Source organism: Chaetodon auriga, chromosome 2 (genome assembly GCF_051107435.1).
Source record: "Chaetodon auriga isolate fChaAug3 chromosome 2, fChaAug3.hap1, whole genome shotgun sequence".
NCBI classification, from domain to species: Eukaryota; Metazoa; Chordata; class Actinopteri; order Chaetodontiformes; family Chaetodontidae; genus Chaetodon; species Chaetodon auriga.
The window spans coordinates 29601661-29625853 of record NC_135075.1 but is presented as its reverse complement, the minus strand read 5'-3'; the positions used below and the strand labels follow the sequence as shown (position 1 = coordinate 29625853).

The window sequence follows — 24193 nt, the reverse complement described above, 5'->3', positions numbered from 1 at the left end:
AACTAACGTTAGCATTAGCTGTAACTCAGCTTAAAAACAGCCAAAGTGGTAAAGTTAGCTTTGTTTCACTCGGATTAAAATCTGCAAACAACATTTATTTCATGATTTAACCTGCTGATTATTTTCATCATTTGTCATTTAAATGCCAGAAAACAGTTTTCAGAAAGTCCATTGTGGTTTTCCTCAAACCGACCAACAGTCCAAAGATTTCAGTGAGTCGTTTCTTTTCATGCCACTTTCTACTTTTACTCCACTTCAGTTCAGTTTTGACTGAAATAATTTGTCCTTTTACCATCTTTTGTTATTGAATGCTTTGATTTGTAATGATGTTTGGACTAAACGGACAATGTGATGGTGTCACTTCGGCCTCTTTGTCACCACATTTCTCACTATTTTCCCAATGTTTCCAAACCAGTCGATCAATGGATTCGTGGTGGAAATGATCAGCAGATTGATCCAGAATGAAAAGAATCCTTAGGAGCCGTCAGCCAACAGGAAAGCCCTTTGACATGAACACATGAGTGTTAATGGTCTAATGATATTTAACAGTGTAACAGTCACAGGGAACATTTTACTGCATTCACTACTTTTACTGCTTTAAGTACATTTTCCTGAATATACATCCAAACTTTTGCCTGAGTAATGTTTTTCAGTGTGGAACTTGGAACAGAGTATTTTTACAGTGTGTTATTAGTACTTTTTTTTTTTTTTTTTTTTTTAAATCTGAATACTTCCTCCACTTCTGCATATAAAACTGTGTTTCCCAAGAATATACACATGGTGGCACAATACACACAACAAACACGTCTTGTGCTTTTCTTTGCTGAATAACGACACACACGCACACACACACACACACACACACACACACACACACACACAGTCATCTGTAGGCTCCTGTAAATCACTCTCACTCACGACATGAAGAGATTGTGTCATAGTGTCATGTTGTGGACTGATGATATCTTCATGAGTCACGTGAAGCTGTGTGTCGTACACTGAGCCTTTGGAGCTGCAGTACATGGTTCCGTACAGTGCAGCAGCCTGTGTGTGCTTCTGTTCAGTGTGTTGAACGTGTGTTAACGTGGAGGAAAACTCAAACGTACGCGCCCAAGGTGCGTTCACGTTTCCTGCGTTTCTCTCCTGTATGTAGGCCTGTTGACTGTGTGTGTGTGTGTGTGTGTGTGTGAGAGAGAGAGAGAGAGAGAGAGAGAGAGAGTGAGTGAGAGAGAGAGAGAGAGAGAGAGAGAGAGAGAGAGAGAGAGAGAGTGAGTGAATGTGTGAATGTGTGTGTGTTCGTCCTGTACATACACTGTAATGTACAATGAAGGATCAAAATGAACTGATGTACCAATTTTGTCCGCGCGTCACGTCGCCAGTGATAACCTGTAACGACGGGGTGGCGCAGCGGACCAACACTCCGCCACACACGCACACATGATCTCTCTCTCTCTCTCTCTCTCTCTCTCTCTCTCTCTCTCTCTCTCTCTCTCTGTAGGCTTTTCTTTCCTGATCCTCTTAAACTGGTGTAGGCTTCCTGCCGCTGCTGCTGCCTGCGCACGACTCTCCCCGTCGGTTCATACCGACACTGGACACACAAGCGACCGGACTCACAACAAGTTTGACAGCCGCGTCGGGCAGAGGAGAGCACAGCGGCAGAGATGCGTGCGGACATCTGAATAAGAAGAGCAGATACCGGAGCCGGAGAGGCTGCTGAGGGGATCCCCGCGAGGCAAGGGACGGCTGGGCTGAACTTGACGGAAACGCGATAGTGATTTTCCCGTGTGGACTTGGAGTGTGGTGCGCTCTTTGTACTCTCATGACATCCCCGTAACCTCCTCAGGCTCGGTGTGTCTGCTGCTGTCCTCGCACAGGGACGGTGTCTCATTGTATTTATTAATCATCCCTCAGCGCAACTGTCGTTTCGGGATTTGCAGCGTTTGTGGTACAGCAGCCTCCTGCCAGCTTTGCCCTGACCTCACGGAATCATAGATCGCATCCTGACGGGATTCCTGCTGTTGTTCTGTGCGGGTCTCACCGGCGGGTTGTCCCCGCACAGAGCGCAGCAGACACAGCAGGGATGGACACATTGCGCCATGCGTCACTCCAAAGCTGACATGATATGAAAACACGCATCGTTTTCTCATCGTTTTAAACTACTTCACCCTGTTTGACGTCGACGCCTGCGGAGTGTTTCTCTCCCATCATCCTGAACAATTGAAGTAAACTTTTCCTCTCCGGCCCTCCTCCTCGGTCTCTGTCCCTCTCTGGCGATACCTCCGTAGGATTTCCATGAAGCGACGCAGCGGGTGATTATACTTTCCGGGGGATTTGACTCTTTGTAACCGGGACATCATGTGGACGCCGACGGAGGACGAGAAGCTGGGAGTGGGTGAGTACATCAGTGGTGTTTGGCTGTTTATTTGCTGGCTGTACATGTGTTTATTCCGAGGACGCTGGATGTCTGACACTCAGGACCAGACCTGATATGATGCTGAAAGTGGGTGTTCAATAGATATTTAATGTTTGCTCATTTTTAATCCTATCAAAACATTAAATTTAGTAACTGAGGTTCAGGCTGCTGCTGCTGCACCGTGAAGGATTTGCTGTGGTAAATTCTTCCTCTGTAGGGAGTTTGTCGCACTTTATGGTGTTTTTTCTTTGCTGTGGCTGCAACATTCCCATAAAATCCTTCAGTGTTCCTCTGAGATATGCCTGTGCTCGGCCTGTTTGTGACGCTCTGGTAGTTTATGGTGTGAAGTATCTACATTTCTGTTCTGACTGCGTGTTTAAAGGTGTCTGTGTGCTTGAAGTGTCCTGTGGTGTGTTATCTCATGGTATCACAGTATTATGGAGTCTTACTGTAGTTATCCTTGTGGCTGTAGGAGGTGCAGATCGAGGGGGCTTGTTGGAATAAGGGGCTGTGCAGTAGCACCAGATGTGGATCTATAATATATGAATATAGAAACTGATGACAGGATGCGATGATGTCAAACAGCAGTGTACTGTGTGTATCAGGGCTGTGTTGACAGTGCAGGTGAGTCTACAGCAGGGCTGCAGTGATTTATCAACCACCATTATATTGCAGTATAATGAGAGAGAATATTTTCAGATGAGAGTTGGTGGTTTAAGAGCCATTAGCCAATGATCCACTGTTCAATTACTCCCCCTCTGTCTGTCTGTCTGTCTGTCTGTCTGTCTGTCTGTCTGTCTGTCACTGTTGCACACAGTCCTTGCAGCACACATGTAGGCCTGTTTTGTAACACTGCTGACTGCTTTCTGGCATCTGTATCCATCCTCATGTGCTTTCCTGCCCTCTTGTTTTGTCCTGCAGTTGTCTTTCTATAGTTTGTGGCATCTGTAGCATCTTTGCTCCTTGCTTTTCTTTTGTTCATCTAAACTACCTGTCTTGTGTACATTCCTGACACGGATCCCAGTTCCTGAACTCGGGGTAATGGTTTCTAATCCAGTGCTCCGGTTTTACTGTAAGCCACATGCCAGTTTACTTGCAGACACACTGAATTTTCCATCGATGATGAAGATTCTGTATTTAGTGTGCATCGTTCACATCTGACACCTGATCTGCAGGTATCATAAGTAGACTCCCTGGACGCATTATTAGGCACACCTAATCAATCTAAAGCCAGCCAGTGAAACAGCTCTGCCACATATTTGGCCTTTGTGAAGCTTCTAGTTGTTATTAAAACTCTGTCAAAGGTCTTAATTCAACTACATATTTATGATTGAGGTGATTGAGGTTGCAGTTGGTAGTGGTGTTGCATTATATTGAAGCGTGTTCATCAATATTCTTCCCCCCTCATGGTTGTAGGTGAGGTGGATAAATCATTAGAAAAGCTTCTCAATAAAAAGTAGTTCAGTTCAACACTGCTACAAACTGCAACCTTGGTCATGAGCATAGTAACTTAATTCCTCTCTGACAGCGTCAATGAAGACTGAACACTGTTATAAAGGTTATAAAGGTGAAATTTATGGAACAACAGTCGTATTGGATTACATTAGATTTTACAGGTGTACCTAATAAAGTGGCCCCTGAGTGTGTTGCCCGTGCGTTGGAAACATGGTGTGAAAAACAATCCTAACTTGCACAGTCCAACAAAATTAGCATAAGGATTTAAAATGAGGTGCCAGTCCTCCCCCCGATAGTCAGCGCTATCGATTGACAGCTGCCCGGGCCTTTCCAGTGACCGATGAGGCTGAACTGTGCACCAGTGTCTGCAGTGGGAATGGGCCGGGACACTGCTGACAGGAAGTCAATGTGGGGAATCATGACTCCGGCACTCTGTTAATTGGAAAGAGACATTACCTGAATTTGAATGAGAGGCTGTGTGTTTTTCATGCTGCTTGATACCTTCATTAGGCTCCAGCTGTGGCTGCACGCTGAGGCTTCTTGATTCACTCGGTGAGCAGCCTTTGAACAGCAAAATCAGACCTGCATCATAGTTTACCAGGTTTCACAGTGCACGCTGGCAGCCATGATACGAGGACAACACCGACATAATCTGACGGCGCTACGGTGCGGGAAGGCGACCGTAAATCTTACCCCTCGTGGACTGTATCACCTGAAGCATGATGCATTTCGCTGTCCGTCACTCTGAGGGATGGTGATTTGTCACATGGAAAAGAAAAATGTGCCCTGAAACATTTGGATTCTGATAGGAGCTGGCAGCCGCATCGAGCAGCTGCAGTCAGAGAGACGCCCTCGTGTTCGCGGTGTACCTGTGAACTTGTTTGTTTTAGTGAAAGCAGTAGGGTCCTGACACACAGCCTGTGGTTCCTGCCCTCTGTCCAGGGTTATCCACCGGAAACACTGAGAGGGCACAATATTTCTTCACCAAACAACTTCAGTTTTACCTTCAACATGACAAATGTGATATTTGATGTTAGAAAATTGTTGAAATGGGTTCACATATGCAGATTGTGTGTACTTTGTCTACACAATGACAGTAAATTATACTTGGCATGTGAGAGTCAAGTAACGGCTAAGCAGGTATACACAAGAGATGAAAGAAAACAGGAAATCCTTATTAAACAAAGGGATGAGAATTGAGGGTCCAGAAATGCTCAAAAAGCCCGTCCTTTGAAACTGGAGAGTCACGTATATCCGTCAGTGTTTTCATGTAAGTGTGTTTTGTGTCTTTTGTTCGTCCAAGCATTTGTGTTTTTGCTGGATAAGGCTTTGCATACCAAGGCAGGGAGAGTGGTAACTCATAGAGGCGCTCCAATGGAGTTGGGATGACTAGTGCCTGGTTGTAGAAAACAGCTATTCAGCTGGATGAATGCAGCTTTGTGGCACCCATAGAGGTTCCTGAATGCAGCTTCACCTCCCCCAGGGCTGCACAGCATAACACTCAGTTCTCACACTCACAGATAACATGAAACACACACACACACACACACACACACACACACACAGATGGACAATTGAACAGACATCACTCTTCATGAAATGCACCTGCCAGAGGGAGGAATATGTAGTAGCCACAGTAATTCTTTTTCTTTTATATATGTTATGCAAGTTTGTAAATCAAGGCAAAGCTCAGCAGCATTCAAACTCCAAGTGGCCTGAAATGGCCCCTCCTGGCCCCTCCTGGCCCCTGTTTCTTGGCCCAAGCCCACCGAATTTCTACCAAATTTAATTGCAGTCTATGGTCAGGTTTGTGAGATACTTGTTCTCCAGATAATAGCATAAAACACACACACAGCAAGGTTTGCCACAGATGTGATTCTTGTTAACATGTTAGTCAAATTGACAGTACTGACACACACACATACACACACACACACACACACACACACACACACACACACCAGTGGACAGGGCAGCTGTAACACTGATATGTGAGACACACATGCCACAGCACATTTCTCACTCCCACACCAGCGTCCACAGCCGTTAAACTGGGTCACAGCGAGAGTGACAGACGTGTAAAGGATGTCCTTCTCATGTCGGGCTCTGCACCTTTTGGTTTCTTTGTCTGTTGTTTTTATTCCTCGTCTGTTTTCTCTTTTTTTCTCCTGACCTATTTATCCTGAACCGGCTTTTCGTTTTGCTGCCGTTGCCTCGGCTCATCTGTCACTGTTGTGTCCTTGCGTTCGGAGAGATCCAGTGGAGAGAAGCTGTGCGTTGCCTCTTGATCGGGGCTCCTCGGAGATGATGGAGCGACCTGCCACACATCTTTAAACACACTTTAATGACCTTTCTTTCACGTCATTTGTTTCTCCGGTCTTTGGCTCAGGCCTTGTCTATCTGTCAGGTGTCATGTCTCGGGTGAATCTCAGAAACGGATTACAGTGATTATCCTAAATGGTGATAAAGCTGGAGGACAAAATCTTAACTTGAAAATAACATAATATGATAATGTGAATTTACAATGCATCAGGACACGTGGAAGACAACAAGATTAACAATTTCTACTTCCAGAAAAACAATGATTCATTACCCCGAAAGACAAAATCTTGATGCTTTTCCATGAACTGTAACTATAAGGGATTTACTGTGTTAAGATTTAGCTTAAATGTTGGTGAGTTTACTCTCCACTACATTCATATTACAATTCAGTCTCTTGTGTTTCCAGCAACATATTTCTACGCACATTTTGAAGTATCTCGTTAGAAAAGGTTGATGGAAACGGGAAAATTTAGCGAACATTTAAGTCACATGACTTCTCAGCCATTTTCTGCTGAAGAAGACGAAGCATTCATTGTGTTTTGTTTTGCTGATTTTCTCAAAATTTGTGCTTCATTTGCATGGAAAGCCAGCTGCTGACTGTCTTCCCTCCAGCATGAAAGCCATTAAATGACTGTTAGAAAACCCAGCTGACTTGAACTTGTTCTGCGGTTCCAGAGAAGCAGAATATGAGAATCTAAGGAAGACCTGACATGTGTGATGATGTGTTTTTGTGCCCTTTTCCCCTCAAAGACAGCAGAGACTGGTTGTAGTGTTTATGCCTCAGCCTAATGATTCTCTCGCCTTAAGCTTCTCGTACTGGAGGAACGTCTCTGAGGAGTTATGCTCTCCTCCTTTTCTCCATAACTCTCCCACTGGAAAACGATTAAGGCCAGAAGAATTCTCCAGTCCTACATGCTCAAATATCCACATCTCCAATGGAAACTGACAGCAAATCAAGTTGATTGCTTTTGCCGGCGCCCCGTCACCCCCCCGCTCCGGCTCCCCCTCCTCGGGGTGCTGGGTCGGCCTTCTAATCACATCTCAAAGCAACAAGCTAACAAGCACACATCACACACATTCTCTTGGCTAATTCAGTCCGTTTTAGGGGTTTGTGTGTCGTATTCTGCAGTAATTCTCTGGTGTCCCTCAGTGACGTGGGAAACAGGCAGTCCTCCCGCTCACCCCCACCCCGCGTAGAGCTTCAACAAGCCTCACAGATACAGTTCAGACGGGATTGTTTCCACTCTGCGCTGTGTTGTAGCCCTTCAAATTAAATTACAGTCAATGCATAAAATGCACCAACCAGCTCAAAGGTAGGCAGCCTGAACAACTGCGTGCTGGACAGGCTGCCTGGTCATCAGGGCGGACACGCTGAGACAAACCTGTTCGTAGTGTCACTTCTCTCCAGTGTGTGAATGAATGGACTGATCGTTTTGATTGAATGGATGTTTGTACAGACTGATGGATGGTTTCATAAACAGATGAACTATGTATTGACACATCTTTTTGTTAACCTGAATCTATGGCTTTGATGGTCAGTATCTTCTCAGACAGCTAGGCCTTCATCTTTGAGAGTGAGGCAGACTAACTGGTCAGTCTAGATGACTAAGATCACAATGCAGAGCTCATTGTTGATATAAGTCTCCCCCATCCTGCCTCCTCAGCTTCTTTTTAAATCTATGTAGGCATGAAAGCAATGGTTCTTTGCTGGATGCATTAAGGTCTGTCTTAATGAATAGGATTATGTCTGCCAGGAACGGTTTGATACATAAAACCATAATCTGCATTACAGTCTGCCAGTTTGTGTCTCTGTACAAGCATCGCTCGGCTGAAGCATCCTTGACCGGGAAACTGACTCTGTACCTGCCTGTGCACTGTAAGCTGTCTGGATTTGAGCTTTGAAAGTGTACCACTATCACACCGAGGCATTTAGCAACTTAACATTCCTGTGAGAGTGTTTACTGACCCAGATTTACAGCTTTAATCATACAGCTTCTGTAAAATAAAAGCTATTCTCAGAGGAGAAAAACATCTAATTGGGAAGAGATCCAGCATGTTTCCCCAGACACTTGAATCTAACCAGGTCAGTGTTCCTGCAGTGGAAACTGCTGACAGTTAGCACGCTACAGTTGACTCTAATGTTAAAGCAAAGCATAAAACCAACCTGTGATCAAAAGATCTCAGTCAGCGTAACTGCAGCGTTTAGTGTCAACAATAACAAACAGAATGCAAATAAAATCCTAATGATAATAAAAATGTTGACAGCCGTCTGTTGCATTAGAATCAGCTGAGGTTCTGGCTTCCCATAGACCACCAGTGTCCTCACATTCATACAGAATGACCACATGAGTTATGAAGAGGCAGAGACACAGCAGACTGAGACAAAAGAGGGAGACCGATGGTGATGCAGTGAAGTAAACAGCCTGAGAGAGAGATGCTGAGCTGGTAATGTGATGTTGTTGTGCTGAGGATTACTCTGCTAAACAGGGGGTGAAGTCATCACCACAGCGCTCATACTCAGCGTGGTAGTGGGCTGCAGCAAAGTGTGTGTGTTCGTGTGTGAACGAGTAAGACTCAGAGAAACTCAGGGAACAATAATACTCCAACTGAGGACGCTTCGTTTGAATAAACATTGTCAGCTTGTTGTTCTAACAGCTAAACTTTAGCCTGCTCTCGTTTATCTGAATCCAGCCTTGTGCACTAGTTTCACACTAATTATTAGCTTTGACTCTGTCTATTTAGTGGGTAATGCCTTCGTAAAAGGCGCCTCTGAGTCATTAATTCCTGTTTCATAATTGTGCATGTAAGCAGTTCATTAATTGGTCTTCATGGGGGCATTGAGGCATATTGAGGGGAAGTTTCCTCTAATAAATTACCTTGTTTGTGAAAATTATAAAAAATGGGATAAATACCCAAGTAGAGTTCAGGGAAGTGCTTGAGTTCATCCTGGCACATTTCGAGCTGTAATCAGGCGCTCACGTGAACGCTGAGGTTAACCATGCCCGACTGAGCTGCTTCATCTTTTATTCTCTGTGGCTGCTGCAGGAGGAGCTGCATTTAGAGCACACGCATGCAAACATGTCCAGACCACACGCAAACAAACAGATTTTAATATCTATTATTCATACCGTAAAATTTGCACTTAAAGGCCACAGATTGTGGTACACCATGAAAGTAAACTGTACACACAAAACACAGTATCAGTGATAGAAAACAATCACCCATCCTGAAACAATGGATGGATGGTTGATGGAGCGAGACCATCAAAGGACACGTTTCATCTGAGGGGAACTTTTCTCAGTTTGAACATCCTTGATTCCTTTTCTCACCTCCTCTCCTCACATCTTAGTCCCTCATACCTGAGAGACAAGTTGAGTCGAGGCAGCAGATATTAACAGAACGAGACGTTTTAGCTTCAGAGCCTCATTTTAAAGCGCGGTCAGTTAAATGTGACGTGTGGAGATGCAGTTAGAGCGGTGTTATGAGGCGATACACAAACAAATACTCCCGAATACCAGCCGCCCATCCCCTCAAGTTATATTTGTAAGCATGTGATGGGAAGATGGTCTGAGAGCCGCCTGCTGCTGTCCGTGGTGCTGAAACACACCCAGCCAAACAATGAATGATGAGAGGAGTGAGTCCTCGCCTCCACTCCATTCTCTCCTCCTCTGGTGTAGCTGACAGTAAGTCACGATGGAGAAGCTGTGGGGCTTTCAAATGTAGGCGGGAAGTTCATCACGAGCACCGACGCGCTGATCCGCGCTGATCCACGCTGCACCGTTTGCTCGTCATGTGTTTCCCGCCTCTCCGCTCGTTCAGCGATGGCGCACCGCCAGCAGCGAATCGTGCATCAGATCCATAACAGGGACTGAAGCTGAGATGAACCCCCAGGCAGAAAATTAGGCAGAATATTGAACAAGCAGGGAGGGAAACTAAAGGCTGAAAGCTTTTAAAAGATTGATTCTGTGGAGCGTTCCAGGAGCCTACTGCCCCTCAGCGATGCGTGACAGTGTCCCTTAATTACTCTTCTCCACGATAAGCAGTGCATTGTTTACACATATCACCCGAAATCACAAATTACCTCAGTGGTCAAAGGAATCTCTGTTTGTGTACATGCAGGCATTTGTATGTGTGTGCCTACTTTTGTGTCACAATGCTGCAATTTCTAACTTTGATACGATAAGTTGAAAAATATTGATATTCGTTACCATTTTTGACACCATGGGGACGAGTTAGTGCAACTTTGAGGGCATAAACCTTCAGACTTTAATTGAAAGATAAATATAATATAGAATATGAGGCATTGCTGTACAAGCTTAATTTTAATTTTTCAGCAGAAAAATGCAACATACGCATGACATCCTTTAACTTTTCACACTTCATTTCTGATGAAGGTTTTGCCTGGAGGACTTTCACTCAGTGTGGTGTCATTACTTAAATAAAGGATCTGTATTTCTTCCATCATTCGTGTGAAGCACAACAGCATCTAATTTACTTCAGAACATAATCAAAGTGTTTTCCTCTCAGCTGAATCTCTGCTGTGTGAGACTCCTCAGCCCTGATAGCCTGAGGGGGGTTAGCTTAGCGCTGAGAATTACAAATGGCAGTTGAGCCAACAACAGGACAGCGCACTTATCAGCAGCAGTTTACTGGGCCATCTTGTTTAATGCTTCAGTGATGCTGAAATGGGAGCTGTCACCAACCTCTCGATGTTCTTTATAGAGGTCGGCGCGCCTGTCCCTCAGGTGCTTTGCTCAATGTGTTGTGTTAGCACCTTTGCTAGCACTGCTCTGTAGCAGTAGCATTGCTTGCATATTGCCGACCAAAACATGTCATCGAAGTTCTGCACTTGCCGTTTTTAATGCGCTAATACCACAACAAAACTCGCAGTTTAGCACGTCCCATCGTGAACTATTCAATAAGAGCAAATGAGATGAGTGACGAGAGGAAGACGGCGCTGAGAGCGACTGAGGCCAGGCTGCATGGGCTCTGCAGCAGAGCGTCAGAAAGGCTGGTACACAGCTGAAACGTCTCAGGTATTTAGAATCAATACGTATTCAAAAATCAATACTGGTCTGTAGCAGAGTTGGGGCGACGGTATCAGGGGCCAGGGCAGACGTAGTTCACCCACCAGAGATCAGACTGATGATCCAGACCCACAGTCTGCTCATAGTTGGCCTCTCTCACAGGGTTTTTTGGAAGGTACATATTTATTCTCGACTCAGTTCTTCCACGTTTAGTTCAAATATTCACTTTGAAAACATTAAGAAGGAGTTTGCAGTTGCACTCTTTGAAACTCTCATGTGAGTCCTTCTTTTGAACTCGTGTAGAAAACTTCTTGGTTGTAGTTGATCATTTTTTCAGAACATTAAAGGGATCAGCAGAACCTCATGTAACCTCTCATATGATACCAGCAGCAGCACTGAGGTTGGATTGTTTTTGTCCTGCTGACGTGTCTGTAATCTTGCTTTATATGTTTTTGTGTATGTGTGTCGGTGTCATTTCAGTGTGTCAGCTAAACCCTTCTGCTCTGACACACTGCGCTGGTACATGTTGACTCCACCCAGGCTGCTCACACCGCGTCCAGAGCCTCGATATCAGGAACCCCCCGTGGACCCTGGGAGGGTCTTTTTTTTACACTCAGATTCTCTTTAGACTCCAGACTTTAATCTTTATCCCTGAGTATCTCTGTCACTGTCACGCTTCCTCTCTCCCTCCTCTGTATCCCTGGATCCTTTATTTGAAAACTCATAAGCTCCTGATACGTCTATATCTGTACTCTTCACCCCCCACTTTTATGCATTTTACATCTTATTCCAACGGCCTCCATCTAAACTGACATCACAGCCGGAGCAGGAAACACCAGCTGTGTCATTATGTTGTGTATTAACATGTTGAGAATCATGAAAATGTATTTTTTTTTCATGGTTTCTTCACAAAAACAAAAAAACATTGTAGAAAAAAGGCTTTTTTTATTGTACTAGAAATGTATTTTTGGCTTCATTTGGGTGTGACTTCCAAAGTGAGTGTGTGACATTCATGTCATTTTATCATCACCGCGTAGTTGAACTGGCTAATATCATATTCATTTTCCAGTTACTGGCTGTCACTGGGACAGATTAACACATTTTGTGACACACTCTTCCATCCTGAAAATCCTGCAGCTGGGAGATGGCTTTGAAAGCTCGTGGATAACGATCTCTGGCTTCCCTTCTCCGCGGTCTGCGTCCTCTCGTGCCCCCCGTGGCTCTGGTTCTGGAGGAGTGAGTCTAAGCAGAGTCTCGTCGTCTAGTTTATATGCACAAAGAGAAAGACTCGTCCTTTGAACCAGGAGAGTAAAAAAAAAAAAGTTTAAAAGAGAATAAAAACCATAAAGTTTTAATTTGTGGTTCATGTGTCGGGAAAACTTTCCCTGTGTTCAGCTCGTTTGGATGTGTGTGTGCATCTGTGTGTCTGTGTGTGTGTGTGTGTGTGTGTGTGTGTGTGTGTGTGTGTGTGTGTGTGTGTGTGCGCATCTCCAGCTGGCAGTCAGCCAGTGGGCGTGTGTGTGTGTGTGTCTAAAACACAGCAGCGTTCTAGAGGAGAGTTCCGTCGTTGTTATGGTTACGCTCAGTTTCCGCAGACACCCTGGCAAGACCGGTTCCACTATCGCCATAACAACGGACCGACTTGTCAGCCTCCTTCCAGAGGAGGGAGGAGCATCGCAAACATCCCCGATCCACATCTTTAACCTGCTAAACCGAAGACAGAAAACTTTCAGATGTCACCGTGAGACACAGCACTGTCCTCTGTCAGTGGTGTGAGACACAGCACTGTCCTCTGTCAGTGGTGTGAGACTCAGCACTGTCCTCTGTCAGTGGTGTGAGACACAGCACTGTCCTCTGTCAGTGGTGTGAGACACAGAACTGTCCTCTATCAGTGGTGTGAGACACAGAACTGTCCTCTGTCAGTGGTGTGAGACTCAGCACTGTCCTCTGTCAGTGGTGTGAGACAGAGAACTGTCCTCTGTCAGTGGTGTGAGACAGAGAACTGTCCTCTCTGTTAGTGGTGTGAGACTCAGCACTGTCCTCTGTCAGTGGTTTGACGTTGTCCAAGTGTCCAAGAACAGTAGACTACAAGCTGTCATGAACTTGTCCCCCTCCAGAAACTCCATAAATGAGCCCAGATCTTTACAAATGTGTTACATTTCCCTTCAGTAACACGTCCGTGTCTCTGAGGCCGGGCACTGCAGTAGACCCTCCACCCAGACTCGCTCGCTTGTCTGTGAACAGACTTCACGACTTCACGACAGTCTGTCATCTTAATATTTGCATGGAAAGTTTGACCATGAACAAATCCTTCAGATTCAGCAAATCCTTGTCACACAGTCCGGAGAGCTGACTACACGCTGAGTTTGGAAGTACAAAGCACAAAGGCCCATGAAGGGAGCCGAGTGTGTCTCATCCACGTCCCCCAGCTCGTCCACAGTTTTATCCAGTAACCGTCCAGTCGGTCGTCTGCTTCCCTCTTTTTGGGTAGTTCCCAAACACTTGGTGAAAGTTGCTGTTTGAAGTCACAGAAGCTGTTTGAACGCTTAATGAGGCGAATGTGATGCTGTTGGTGTGGCTCCTTCCTCTTTCTGGGACCTTAAAGTGAACAAGCTTGTTCACATGAAGACTGACTGGTCTTTGTTTGTGGATTTATTTGGTTTTACTCTGCTTCGGCGTCATTTGCTTGATGATAGTTTTGCTGTTTTGATCTTGTTTCTCCTCTCTGGTCCAGGTTAGATGTCGACAGAGTTGAGAGAGAACAGCCTAACGAGCCCAATGAGTGAACAACATGCTTCTATTCTCTGCACGTATACGTCCGTATTATTTCTCTATCTGTCTTTCTTCCTCTTCCTCCTCCTTCCTTCTGTCCTCCCATTCACTCTTGCACCCCCCCCCCCCCCCCTTCCCATGATCAGAATAGAAAGGAGTCGTCAGCTGTTCTGGTCATCTCCAGCACCGTAGCTTCCTGAAATGCAATGCCAGCCTGTCTGTCTCCCTGTTTATTGATTAGTGCTTTAAAAAGCTGGGCTTGTTCAATAGATCTGCAGTCCTGCAGCCGATCCAAAGTATGTTCAGGAGAGTTTTTCACAGTGTCACCAAATCCTCCTCTCATGTTTATTGGCTGCAGCGTCAGGCAGCACTGAAGGTAGCAAAGCTGTGGTCTATTCAGGACAAGTTCAGGAGAAATCAGCAGCAAAGGCAGTGTCCACCTTTCATCGGGCTGACCTCTGGAGTCCATGTTGGTCCATGAAAGACAGGAGGAAGAGAAAATATGCAGTAAATGAGCAGCTCGAGTGCAGCAGGAAAGAAAGCTGAAATTCTGCATGTCATGACAAATGCTACTTAACTTAATTCAGTGTTCCTTTGGGACTGATGGTCCCTGACCCGCCACCCTCTGTGCGTTAGGTGTTGGTTTGCTGCCCACCGTGTGTTCCCTGGCTTTCTCTACAGTGACTCATGCTTGACAGTGTTTCCACACACAAAGCCAGGGCCATGTTTTAATGAGCCTGGACCCCAAGGTGAGGAAAACAATGACTTATTCAGGCACCAGGGTGAAGGAAGTTTAACGCCTCCTCATTTATTCCATCTTTGTATTTATTCCGGTGTTGCAGAGGCAGGATTGTCTGTGTGTTTTTGTCATTTTTTGACGGGGTTTTGCCCTGAGCCTCGCTCCCTCTCTCTGCATGGAGAGGAGACAAATGGTGGGTGACACAGCAGGCTGGGGGGCAGACGCCATGGCCCAATTATCTGTCTGTTTTCCCTCATTTCTTAGCCTCTTTTTCACCCTCTCTCTCTCTTCCATTTCTGTCTCTTTCTTACCTCCCCTCTCTATTTTTCTGTGCCTGTAAATCTTTCGCTCTTCTTTCTCCTGTGTTCCCCCTCCCATCCATCCATCCATCTCTCACTTAGTCTAATGAATATTTCACATAGAAATGCTATTTATAGACATTACATCGTTCCTCCGCTCCATCCATCAAGCTCAGATTTCTCATCTGCACGTTCTGCTCAGCCGTTATCAGATTGAGGTTGAGTTTCATATCACTTTCAATTATCATCAATTTTTAGAATAAAGCCCTTTTTCTTTCAATCACTCTGCACGATGGAAGGTTCACTCTAATTTGTTTTATCATAGATCAACTTTAATGATGCTTTTGTCACAGAGGAGAAGTGATTGGATCTGATCTAAGTGACTTGAATGCAACTACGTCTTTGTGTTATTCTACCATAAAGTTTCATTATGATCTTTCTTTCAGCGTGCCGGCTTGTTTTCTTCATCCAGTGCACACACACACTTTACAGACAGGCCTGTGTGACAGAGGGGCAGATATAGAAGTGGAGTAGTCCCACTCAGTTTTTTATAGCAGAAAGAGAAACTAAATACATCAGCTTTTAAATTGTTGAAGACTTTCCATACAAACCAGTGAAATCATGCAAGTTGCCAGCAGGCACGGCAGTCGCTCTGCGGCTGCGACCCGGTTTTGTGTTAACTTTGTCATATTTTGTTGATTAAGTCTTTACTTTGACCAAACCGGTTGGTGATGATTGCTGGAACAGTATAAAGACGAACCAAAAAGGTTTTGGTGAGTTTTATTTAGTTTCTGTTGAGTTAAACAAAGTGTGTTTTACGATGATGAAATTACTGTTTCTATAAATGGAGTGTGGTGAGAGTGATCCTTTATGTTTGTGGTTAAAGAAAAAGGATCTCACTCTTTAGTTCTTTAACTCTTTCTAAAGGGGTGTGGTAGAGGGGGCTTCACAGCCCCTCCCCAGGCCATGCACAGCACTGACCGTGGTATAACTCCTGCCCTGCGTGTGATGGATGGTGTTATAGTAGATAATAATTAAAATACAGCTTCAGACATTTGTTATGACATTAGTCAGCACAAAGAGTTCTAAATCCAGACCCAGAAGAAGCTCTGATTAATGGTGTTTGTTCCAGCCTTTTTTAGCTATGATTCCAACAAGGTGTCACTTTTATAAACGTAAATCCATGTTTGTCTCTTGGCTACACTCAACAGTCAGACTGAAATGAAAAATAAGATTATTTTTCTCTTTAAGTCTGTAGATCAGCCCAGATGATTCAGATACCACCGTCTTTTCTCTGCCGTCCTGTTGGTTCACTCTTTTGTTGAATGAGGCGTTGTGTGGAGAGCCTCCCCTCCTGTGAGAGCACGATGACACGGTCCAGGCAGTCAGGCTGTGTGACGCTGTAAACCTCCAGGCTCTGAGCTCTGTGCATGTCCCCCTTTAACCCATTAAAGCTTGTTCACCCCACTGCCTGCTCATTCACTCACATAAATTGGATGGCAGTGTCGAATGCATGCTCGACCGAGGGTTTATTTCAGCTGAGTCCATGCTTCGCTGTGTGTGTGCACGTACGTGTGTGTGTGTGTGTGTGTGTGTGTGTGTGTGTCTGTGTGTGTGTGTGTGTGTGTCTGTGTCTGTGTGTGAGCACATCGTGTGTGTGCACAAACAAGTGTCTTGGCGTGCATGTGTGAATGAATGAGCACTTGCAAGTTGAGCATTTGCATGTGTGTTTAAGCACATGTAAGTGCTGTAAGTGTGTGTGTGTGTGTGCGAGTGTGTTTGTTCGGCGGTAACAAAGTCAGAATTGGACCTTGGAGACATCGCTGATGAAATCAAATGAAACAGCAGCATATTTCAGGGTTTTCACGGCTCAGAGCAGAAGATAAATATTGGCTTTGATATTTTTTGGGGGGCATGCAGCACAGCAGTGTTGTTCAGGCTTTTCCTCAAATTTAAATTTTTTTTGTCTTTTTGAGTCCCAAAAGTGGCTTTAAGGCTATTTTACAGGCTAATGTGAATGATTAGCTAATGCTAGCTTTCGCTCTCAATTATCTATCATAATATAAACAGTGCCCATTTAAGTGGTGCTGGGACCTCCCTCCAGAGTCTTAAAAACTTTTCTCTTCATTGAAATACATAAATTGTGTACACGCTCTCTAATCTGTAGCAGGGCCATGGAGGGCTGGAGCCTCGCCCAGCTGACGTTGGTCGATGAGGGGGGGCTTTAATCTGCACATGCTAAGACATAGATATTTAGACGGTTAAGTCATACGTGGCATTCATCAGCCACTGCTTCATAAATATGAGTGATTTCATCTCCAACATGTAACTGTTTTTCAAGCAAGCACTTCAAATTGGCTCATTTTGCTGTAAAAAGTCATAATGAGTTGCAGTTATAATGCCAGCAGATGGAAGACGTCTCATTTTGGGAGCACAGTGCTTTTGGTGTTGCCACTTAATTTCATCAGCTGTTGCTGTTCTCAGTCCTCTTCTTCTTCAGTTAGATTATCCTCCTCTGTTTGGTGGGTTTATTAAAGTTCCCAGTTGTTTGTGTTGACTCATGGGTGGACTGACCGTGTGTGTTTGGTGGGTGTATGCAGAAAAGGATTTGGCCACATTTATAGGTTTCGTCTGGTCTGAGATTTTGCAGGCTGTGTGTGTGGATGTGATATGAATATATGCTGAACACACCATCTATGTGGGCTTTTGTCCATGCACACATATAGATTACATGATTTGTACATGCCTGTTTGTGTGCCTGTGTGTGTGTGTGTGTGCCTGTGTGTGTGCCCTGCAGGCTACCATGCCGACAGCATCCCATTGAATTACTATAATGGGCTGGTAATGGGCCTCCCAGTGGTTGTGGATGAGGAGGGACCAGGAACAAGCCAGAGGTCAATGTGCTGCTCTGGAGCCGACAGGTTTCACAGTCTGTGGGTCAGATGGTTTTACAATGGCATCATGGTTAATGTGAAAGCTGTTTCTTGCTAACAGGGTATGTTGGTGAAAAGTGGACCTCTAAACGTTTGAGGGAGCCATTTTTGTTTGAATGCTTCTGTGTTTTCTTTGCTTTCTTTGTTCCCTCCAGCTCGCATGATTTGCACCTTGGCTGTGTTTTGTTGCATTGTGCTTTATGTCATGAAAAAGAAAAATTTAAAATGCCTGTCGAACGAGCTAAATTAGTTTTTCATTACATAATTAGTCGCCCTTTTCCCACCTTAAATGTCAACTAAAGCTGTGAGGGATGTACTGGAAAATAGCTGCTGCTCGCTGTACTGTAAGACTCTAACATAACCTGTAGGCTGATCAACACTGGAATCATACAAGCTGAAACAGTCGCTGCATAAGAGCATTTCCACATGATGATGAGCACCACAAGCCAAATGTGTCGCGTGAGATATGAAAGCATTGTCTTCCATTTTCCAAACAAAGAAGGATGTTCTCAATAACCAGCATCAGTAAAGGCGTTGAAAGCATCAGCGCTCTTTATATCCACCACAGTCGACCCATGTAGCCCTCCCAGGCTGCAACAGTTGGAGTTATTGCAGTGCCGTGTGTGTTAAGGAGAGCGTGAACGAGTGCGTAGGAGAGCGGCCTGCAAGACGAGGTCAGAATTAACATCAATTATCATAAATTATAGACCTCCATTTAAATGTTTCATCACCGAGTACTTCGTTCTTCACATCAGGCGTTACTTCACTCTCTCCATCTTAACCCCCCCACTCTCCTCTGACCCCCGCTCTGCCTTCTTTTCTCTCTCTCTCCCCTTTCTCCTCTCTCTCTCCATCACCCCTTCATGCTTTCCTCCTCACCCACCACCCAACATCCCTCCCTCCCTCCCTCTTCTTATCTAATTCCAGTTGATGGACTGATGGACATTTCCATTGACCTGATTAGGCCCAGCCTATCTGGCAGTAATGGCTGGAAGTGTGTGTGTGTGTGTGTGTGTGTGTGTGTGTGTGTGTGTGTGTGTGTGTGTGTGTGTGTGTGTGTGTGCGTGCGTGCGTGCGTGCGTGCTGTCACACTTGTTGTGTGTCCATGAGTGCTTCTCTAAGTGTTTTTATGTGTCCTTTCTGTGGTGTTGGTGTGTTGATGCGTCTTATCACTGTCACTAGAGATTAGCATACGAATCATTTCCTTCCCACCGTGAGGTTGATCCACTCCTTAACGTTTTAAAACCCTCCCACAAGGTAACCTCATCTTTTTCTGACTGTCATGTATTGGATGTAACAGGATTACGAAAAGTACTAAGCTACTAGAGTCCTGAGAGTACTTCACTGATTAATCTTTCACATTGTGGGACTCGATGATCAGAATCGATGCCGCTGAAGCAGACGAAGTCTTTGTTATTCCACGCGTTCTTCTTCCTTGTCAAACCTACATGACCCACAATGCAGAGGGACCGCAGGGAGCTCGGTTGGACATGTCGAGTGAAGCGAACGACCTCTGGTGTCTGAAGTTGGTCGGGGAGAGTGTTACTGGTTTAGGTTTGCGTCTGTTCCATCCCATGAACAACAGCTCGGTCGAGAGGTTTAGATCTATCAGGCTTTCAAAGGTGTTGAGTTTGTCCCGTTTGACAGCGGCTGCAGGATGACGCAGGAAATCATTCAGTCACGTGTTCAGTGTTCAGAGCCCGACCAGCTGAGCAGGATGCTGATCCCCCCCAGTGTCAGAGGTGCTGCTCTGTATCTGACCTCTAACCTCCTTTTGGAGGGTTTTAAGCAAATAGCAGTTTACCTTCATACATTACAACACTGTCACTTTATTTAACGATAAATCCATTGTTTTTTCTTCAGATTTGATTATGTTTAGTCTCAAAACAGCGTAACTGGCAGTTTAACTGAAGTAAATTAAATTCATCTCCGCCGTCTCCCCGTGCTTGATCTTCTTCACCACCTGCTCATTTACCTCAGTGTGTACATTCAGCTTGTCTCAGTCCGAACAGCTGCACAGTGGCGTGCTGCGATCATCAGACGTCATTACAGAAGTAACCTGCACAAATCAGCACTGAGTGTTACCAGGTTGTTACACAGTGATTGAACACGTTAACATCGCTTCCCCTCGGATTAGACAAGTCACCACATGCAGAGAAATGAATTCATGCATCCAGCAACCAAACCTGCAGCGTTACTCCGCATGCGTCCTCCAGATCACATCACATTTTCACTCAGCTGATAGACTTCATTATCCAAACACTGTGAAACACTGATGGGATTTTTAGAGGATTTCTAAGAGCTGTGGACTTTGATCAATCCCTGGATCAGCATGGCATCCAGCTCGAGTGAGGGTCCATCTGGGCATGCTGTGTTTCTTCTGCTCATTTTGTGGATTTGTTGTTCTGTTGATTATCGGTGGCATCAGGGTGCTTCAGTCACAGTGCACGAGCATATCAACACTTTAGCCTGTTAAAATCTTAACTAGACAGATGTGTTTGTTTGTTAACGGGGCCAGTTTGAGAGGCTGCAGACAGAAGCTTTGAGAGCCCATACAGATATCTGACATGTTCCAGAGCTGGTCAGAGAGCATCGGTCATCACTCTGCCTCTGTTTTTATCTTAATGAAGGATGGGATGATTCTGTCTGTTTTTGTTCGCTTTAGTTCAGATGGTGGTGCTGATTCTCCTCTCAGGTGCCGTTAAACTATTGCAGAAGAAGCCATTAAAAGAGCAGCAGTCAAAGCTGGAACGGTTGAAACGATGTGGAAATAGTGAGATGTGACTTTTCAGTCAGTGTCATCCTGCTGTTTTCTTACAGGTGAGTGGAAACGGTAATGCTCGACGATGGCAGTCAGCCCGAGTGATCCTGCTCAGGTGACTGTGGAATAACTGTGACAGGCCTAGCTGTGCTGATTGTCTCATTAAGGACATGAAAGCAGATTCTCACCAGGACTATTTGCCAACAAATATTTGTACTGCGTCTGTCTCAGTGTGGAGAACAACAAAGACGACACGCTGACTGAAGTAGGACAGAAGCAAACTTGGGATCAGACTGTCTCGTTACAGTTTCACGGTGTCTTTGTGTGAACCGTGACGCTGAGTTAGCAGAAAGCGTGACCTGCTCTGTGTTGAGGACATGACGTGATGCAGCCATCTCGTGTGGACGAAGACGCCTCATTCATGCTGATGTGATGGCACACATTCACACACAGCCACTGCCTCATACACACAGATGTCCCCTCTGTCTCTGACACACACACACAGCTCTCTGTTTTAGAGACAAACACACATGATCAGTAACCGTTGTGAGCTTTTCTAGGCTTGCGTGACCGTGGACAGTAAAATGTGTACGCCCTATTTGTGTTCATTCAGTGGACGGGCGACTCGCTCTGTGTCTGCTGCCTCGCTGCAGGCTGGATGCTGCATGCTGCATTCACCCTGCTGTGTGTGTGTGTGTGTGTGTGTGTGTGTGTGTGTGTGTGTGTGTGTGAGAGACAAGGACAGGATGTAGTACATGTGCGTGTTTATCATAATGTTGATGTGCTGTTAGTGTGTTAAATGTGTTTGTTTGTGACCATGTATTTTTTTTCCTTCTTTTCTGACGTAAACATCGTCCAGTGAAGCAAATACCTGACGAATCAAATGAGATCATCAAAATGTCCTAAAATGCAGTGTTGTCCTGAAGCTCCACAGGGGCCTGATCGATACCCTGAGGGTCAAAGTGATAGACACAGCGGTACGAACACTACGACAACACCTCAGATCTAGATATTACATATCTTTACATGTGTACCTTTACGTCATCCAGCAGTAATATGCAGCATTGAAGTACTTGTGTGTGCTTTTGCGTGTGCGTGTGCGTGTGCGTGTGCGTGTGTGTGTGTGTGTGTGTGTGTGTGTGTGTGTGTGTGTGTGTGTGGGGCTGTGTAATTGCATGTGAGTGACATCAGTTTAGAGCAGATGGCTATTGCAGCGATGACTCATCATCTCTGTAACTTCTTCAGAGATAAACATCATCAGTGGGATTACAGTTTCCAGCTCATTTTTTACAAATTAAAATTTGCCAGGAGACAGAGGGGGAGGGGCTGGAGGGCCGGCGTTTGGGGGGCATAGTGTGTAGATCAGGAGACGGACCGAATAAAAAACTTTCCGTTTAATTCATGTCCAACCTTATTGGAACAAAGTTTTCTAGAATTGGTCACATTTTCTTCTAGAAATTGCAGATACACGAGTCTTGGTGGTGTGTTTTCAATCGTCTTTCAGACCCACTTGTCTTTGTAGGACTCACAGTTAACACTTCAAATTACACAAATTACACAGTGCAGTTCATTGAAGGGGTAATAATTATTGAAATGCTGCAGCTCCCCTGTTACCCTCCTCTTACTGTAACAGTGACCTGGCAGGCTGTTTCTTCAGCGTCACTGTAGACTGAAGAGACTGTTAGTCAGATCCATCAAAGAGGAAAATCAACACTCAGCAGTAAATTAACTCCGTCTCTATTAAAGCATAATTATTGAATGGACATTAAGAGTCTTTGTGGTGGCGCCCACTAAGTGCTCCCAAACATCTGATTTGAGTGCTATAGATTTAAATGTTGTCTCCCAGCTGAACAGTTTTTGCTCAGACCGAGTGACCTTTGGATCATTTCGTTGTCCTGTCGCATGTGTTTTGGTATTTAAGGGGTGTCTGGAATACACGGCAGCACAAAGATGAAATCCAAAGTTATTAACACATTGTTCTGATGTCCTCTTTAAAGTGGATTATCGTGAAACAGTACAACATTTGCTGTGGTTGGAGATGCTTCTGAGAAAGTCTGAAGGGTTGTCAGGTGGCTCGTGGTTAACGTACAGCAGAGGCCCAAATAAAGGTAAAACCAGTGATGTCAGTGGAGGGACTTTAGTGCGGCTGCAGTCAGACTTCCATTAGGCCGAAGAGGATATATGGCTGGAAAGACTCAGAACACCTCTCTACATATTGATTTCAGAGGCAGGTTCAATGGACATTACTCTAATGTCAGGCACATCATAAGGCTAACGGCTCTGAGGGCAGGTGAGAGCGGCCCTGTGCTCATCGAAGGAACATGAACATAAAGAAGAACATAAAGCATTTTCACGCTCAGATTTAAAGCCTTGGCCTCTGTTATGAACAGTCACGTTTCTGGATGAATGACGGGGTTCTGGTCCAAACTGTTAGCTGACTCGACTGAGACCGCTAAGCTAGCTGCTCACGATCAATGAGATGTAACCCGACACCCAGCTATTCCCCGAAGAAGCATCACGCAGCTGTGGTGGCTTGTGGGAAGAAGGACAAATGAAAGGTGACATCATTGAGCTGAGCTGACTGTTTTCCAGGATGACACAGCTTGGGAAGACAGCAGACTATTAAACCTGTGATTCGCAGCGGTCCACCGTGTGCAGATGAAGGGTTTGACTTCCGGCTGGGTTCCACATGAGCAAATGAACGAGGACAGCACAGAAAGTAGAACACACACCGCCACACGTGTCACTGAGGTTAGACGAAGATGACTGCACACACGCACTCCTCTGAACACAGCACCAACTTTAAAAAATCATTCACTGTCGCTGCCTACTTTATCATTTGGGTCTCCAGGAGGAGAAGTTTAGGCTGAGCTAGAAGAGTAATCTACCAGGTAGTGTACGGCGGGTTTATCAGAGGTTTTCCACTGAAAGCAGCTGCCTGATGAAGCTGGAAATAGGGTGGAGGAGAGCAGTTAAGGCGATCGTTACGACCAGAGAGGCAGAGGCGGCTGGTAATTCATCACACCTTCGTCTCTGCAGCAGACGCCTTCCTCACTGTGGACTGAGCCGCTGCTCATGGAGACACATGGAGCCTCTTCAGGGAGAGGAGTTCAGTAAAGTCAAGTAACACACAAAGAGCTGAGTACAGTGGAAGCCAGGAGACAGCTGGAGACAAAGACAGGTGGTCCTCAGTGTGAGGAACCGGTGATGTGTCTCTGATGTGTCAGGGCAGCTTTTTTCTGCTTTCTCTGGGAGTGTGTGGCCGATGTGTTGTGGTGTGTAGTTGTTTGTGTCAGCAGACCTCCGAGCGCCCTGGGAGGTCTGAACCTGCCGAGTCAGCAGTGACGACAGAGATGCAGAGTGAAACACAGGAGTGTGCATGTGTACGCTGGTTAATTCAGCGTTTTGAAGATTTCTTTTGCGTCTGCTCATGTTGAAAAAGTCTCTTTTCACTGTGCAGTGCAGAGAGCTG

The 24193-nt window shown here is 45.3% G+C and overlaps 1 protein-coding gene across 11 annotated transcripts in view; it reads left to right on the top strand.

Annotated features, from left to right (window-relative positions):
* The first annotated feature begins 1520 nt into the window (after positions 1-1520).
* LOC143329824 (dedicator of cytokinesis protein 3-like) overlaps positions 1521-24193 on the top strand; it is a 150629-nt gene continuing 127956 nt past the window's right edge. For all 11 annotated transcript variants that reach the window (XM_076745989.1, XM_076745982.1, XM_076745999.1 and 8 more), the window contains exon 1: positions 1521-2392. In XM_076745989.1, coding sequence (XP_076602104.1) covers positions 2356-2392 — 37 coding nt within the window. In that variant the 5' untranslated portion in view covers positions 1521-2355. The remainder of the gene's footprint in view (positions 2393-24193) is intronic.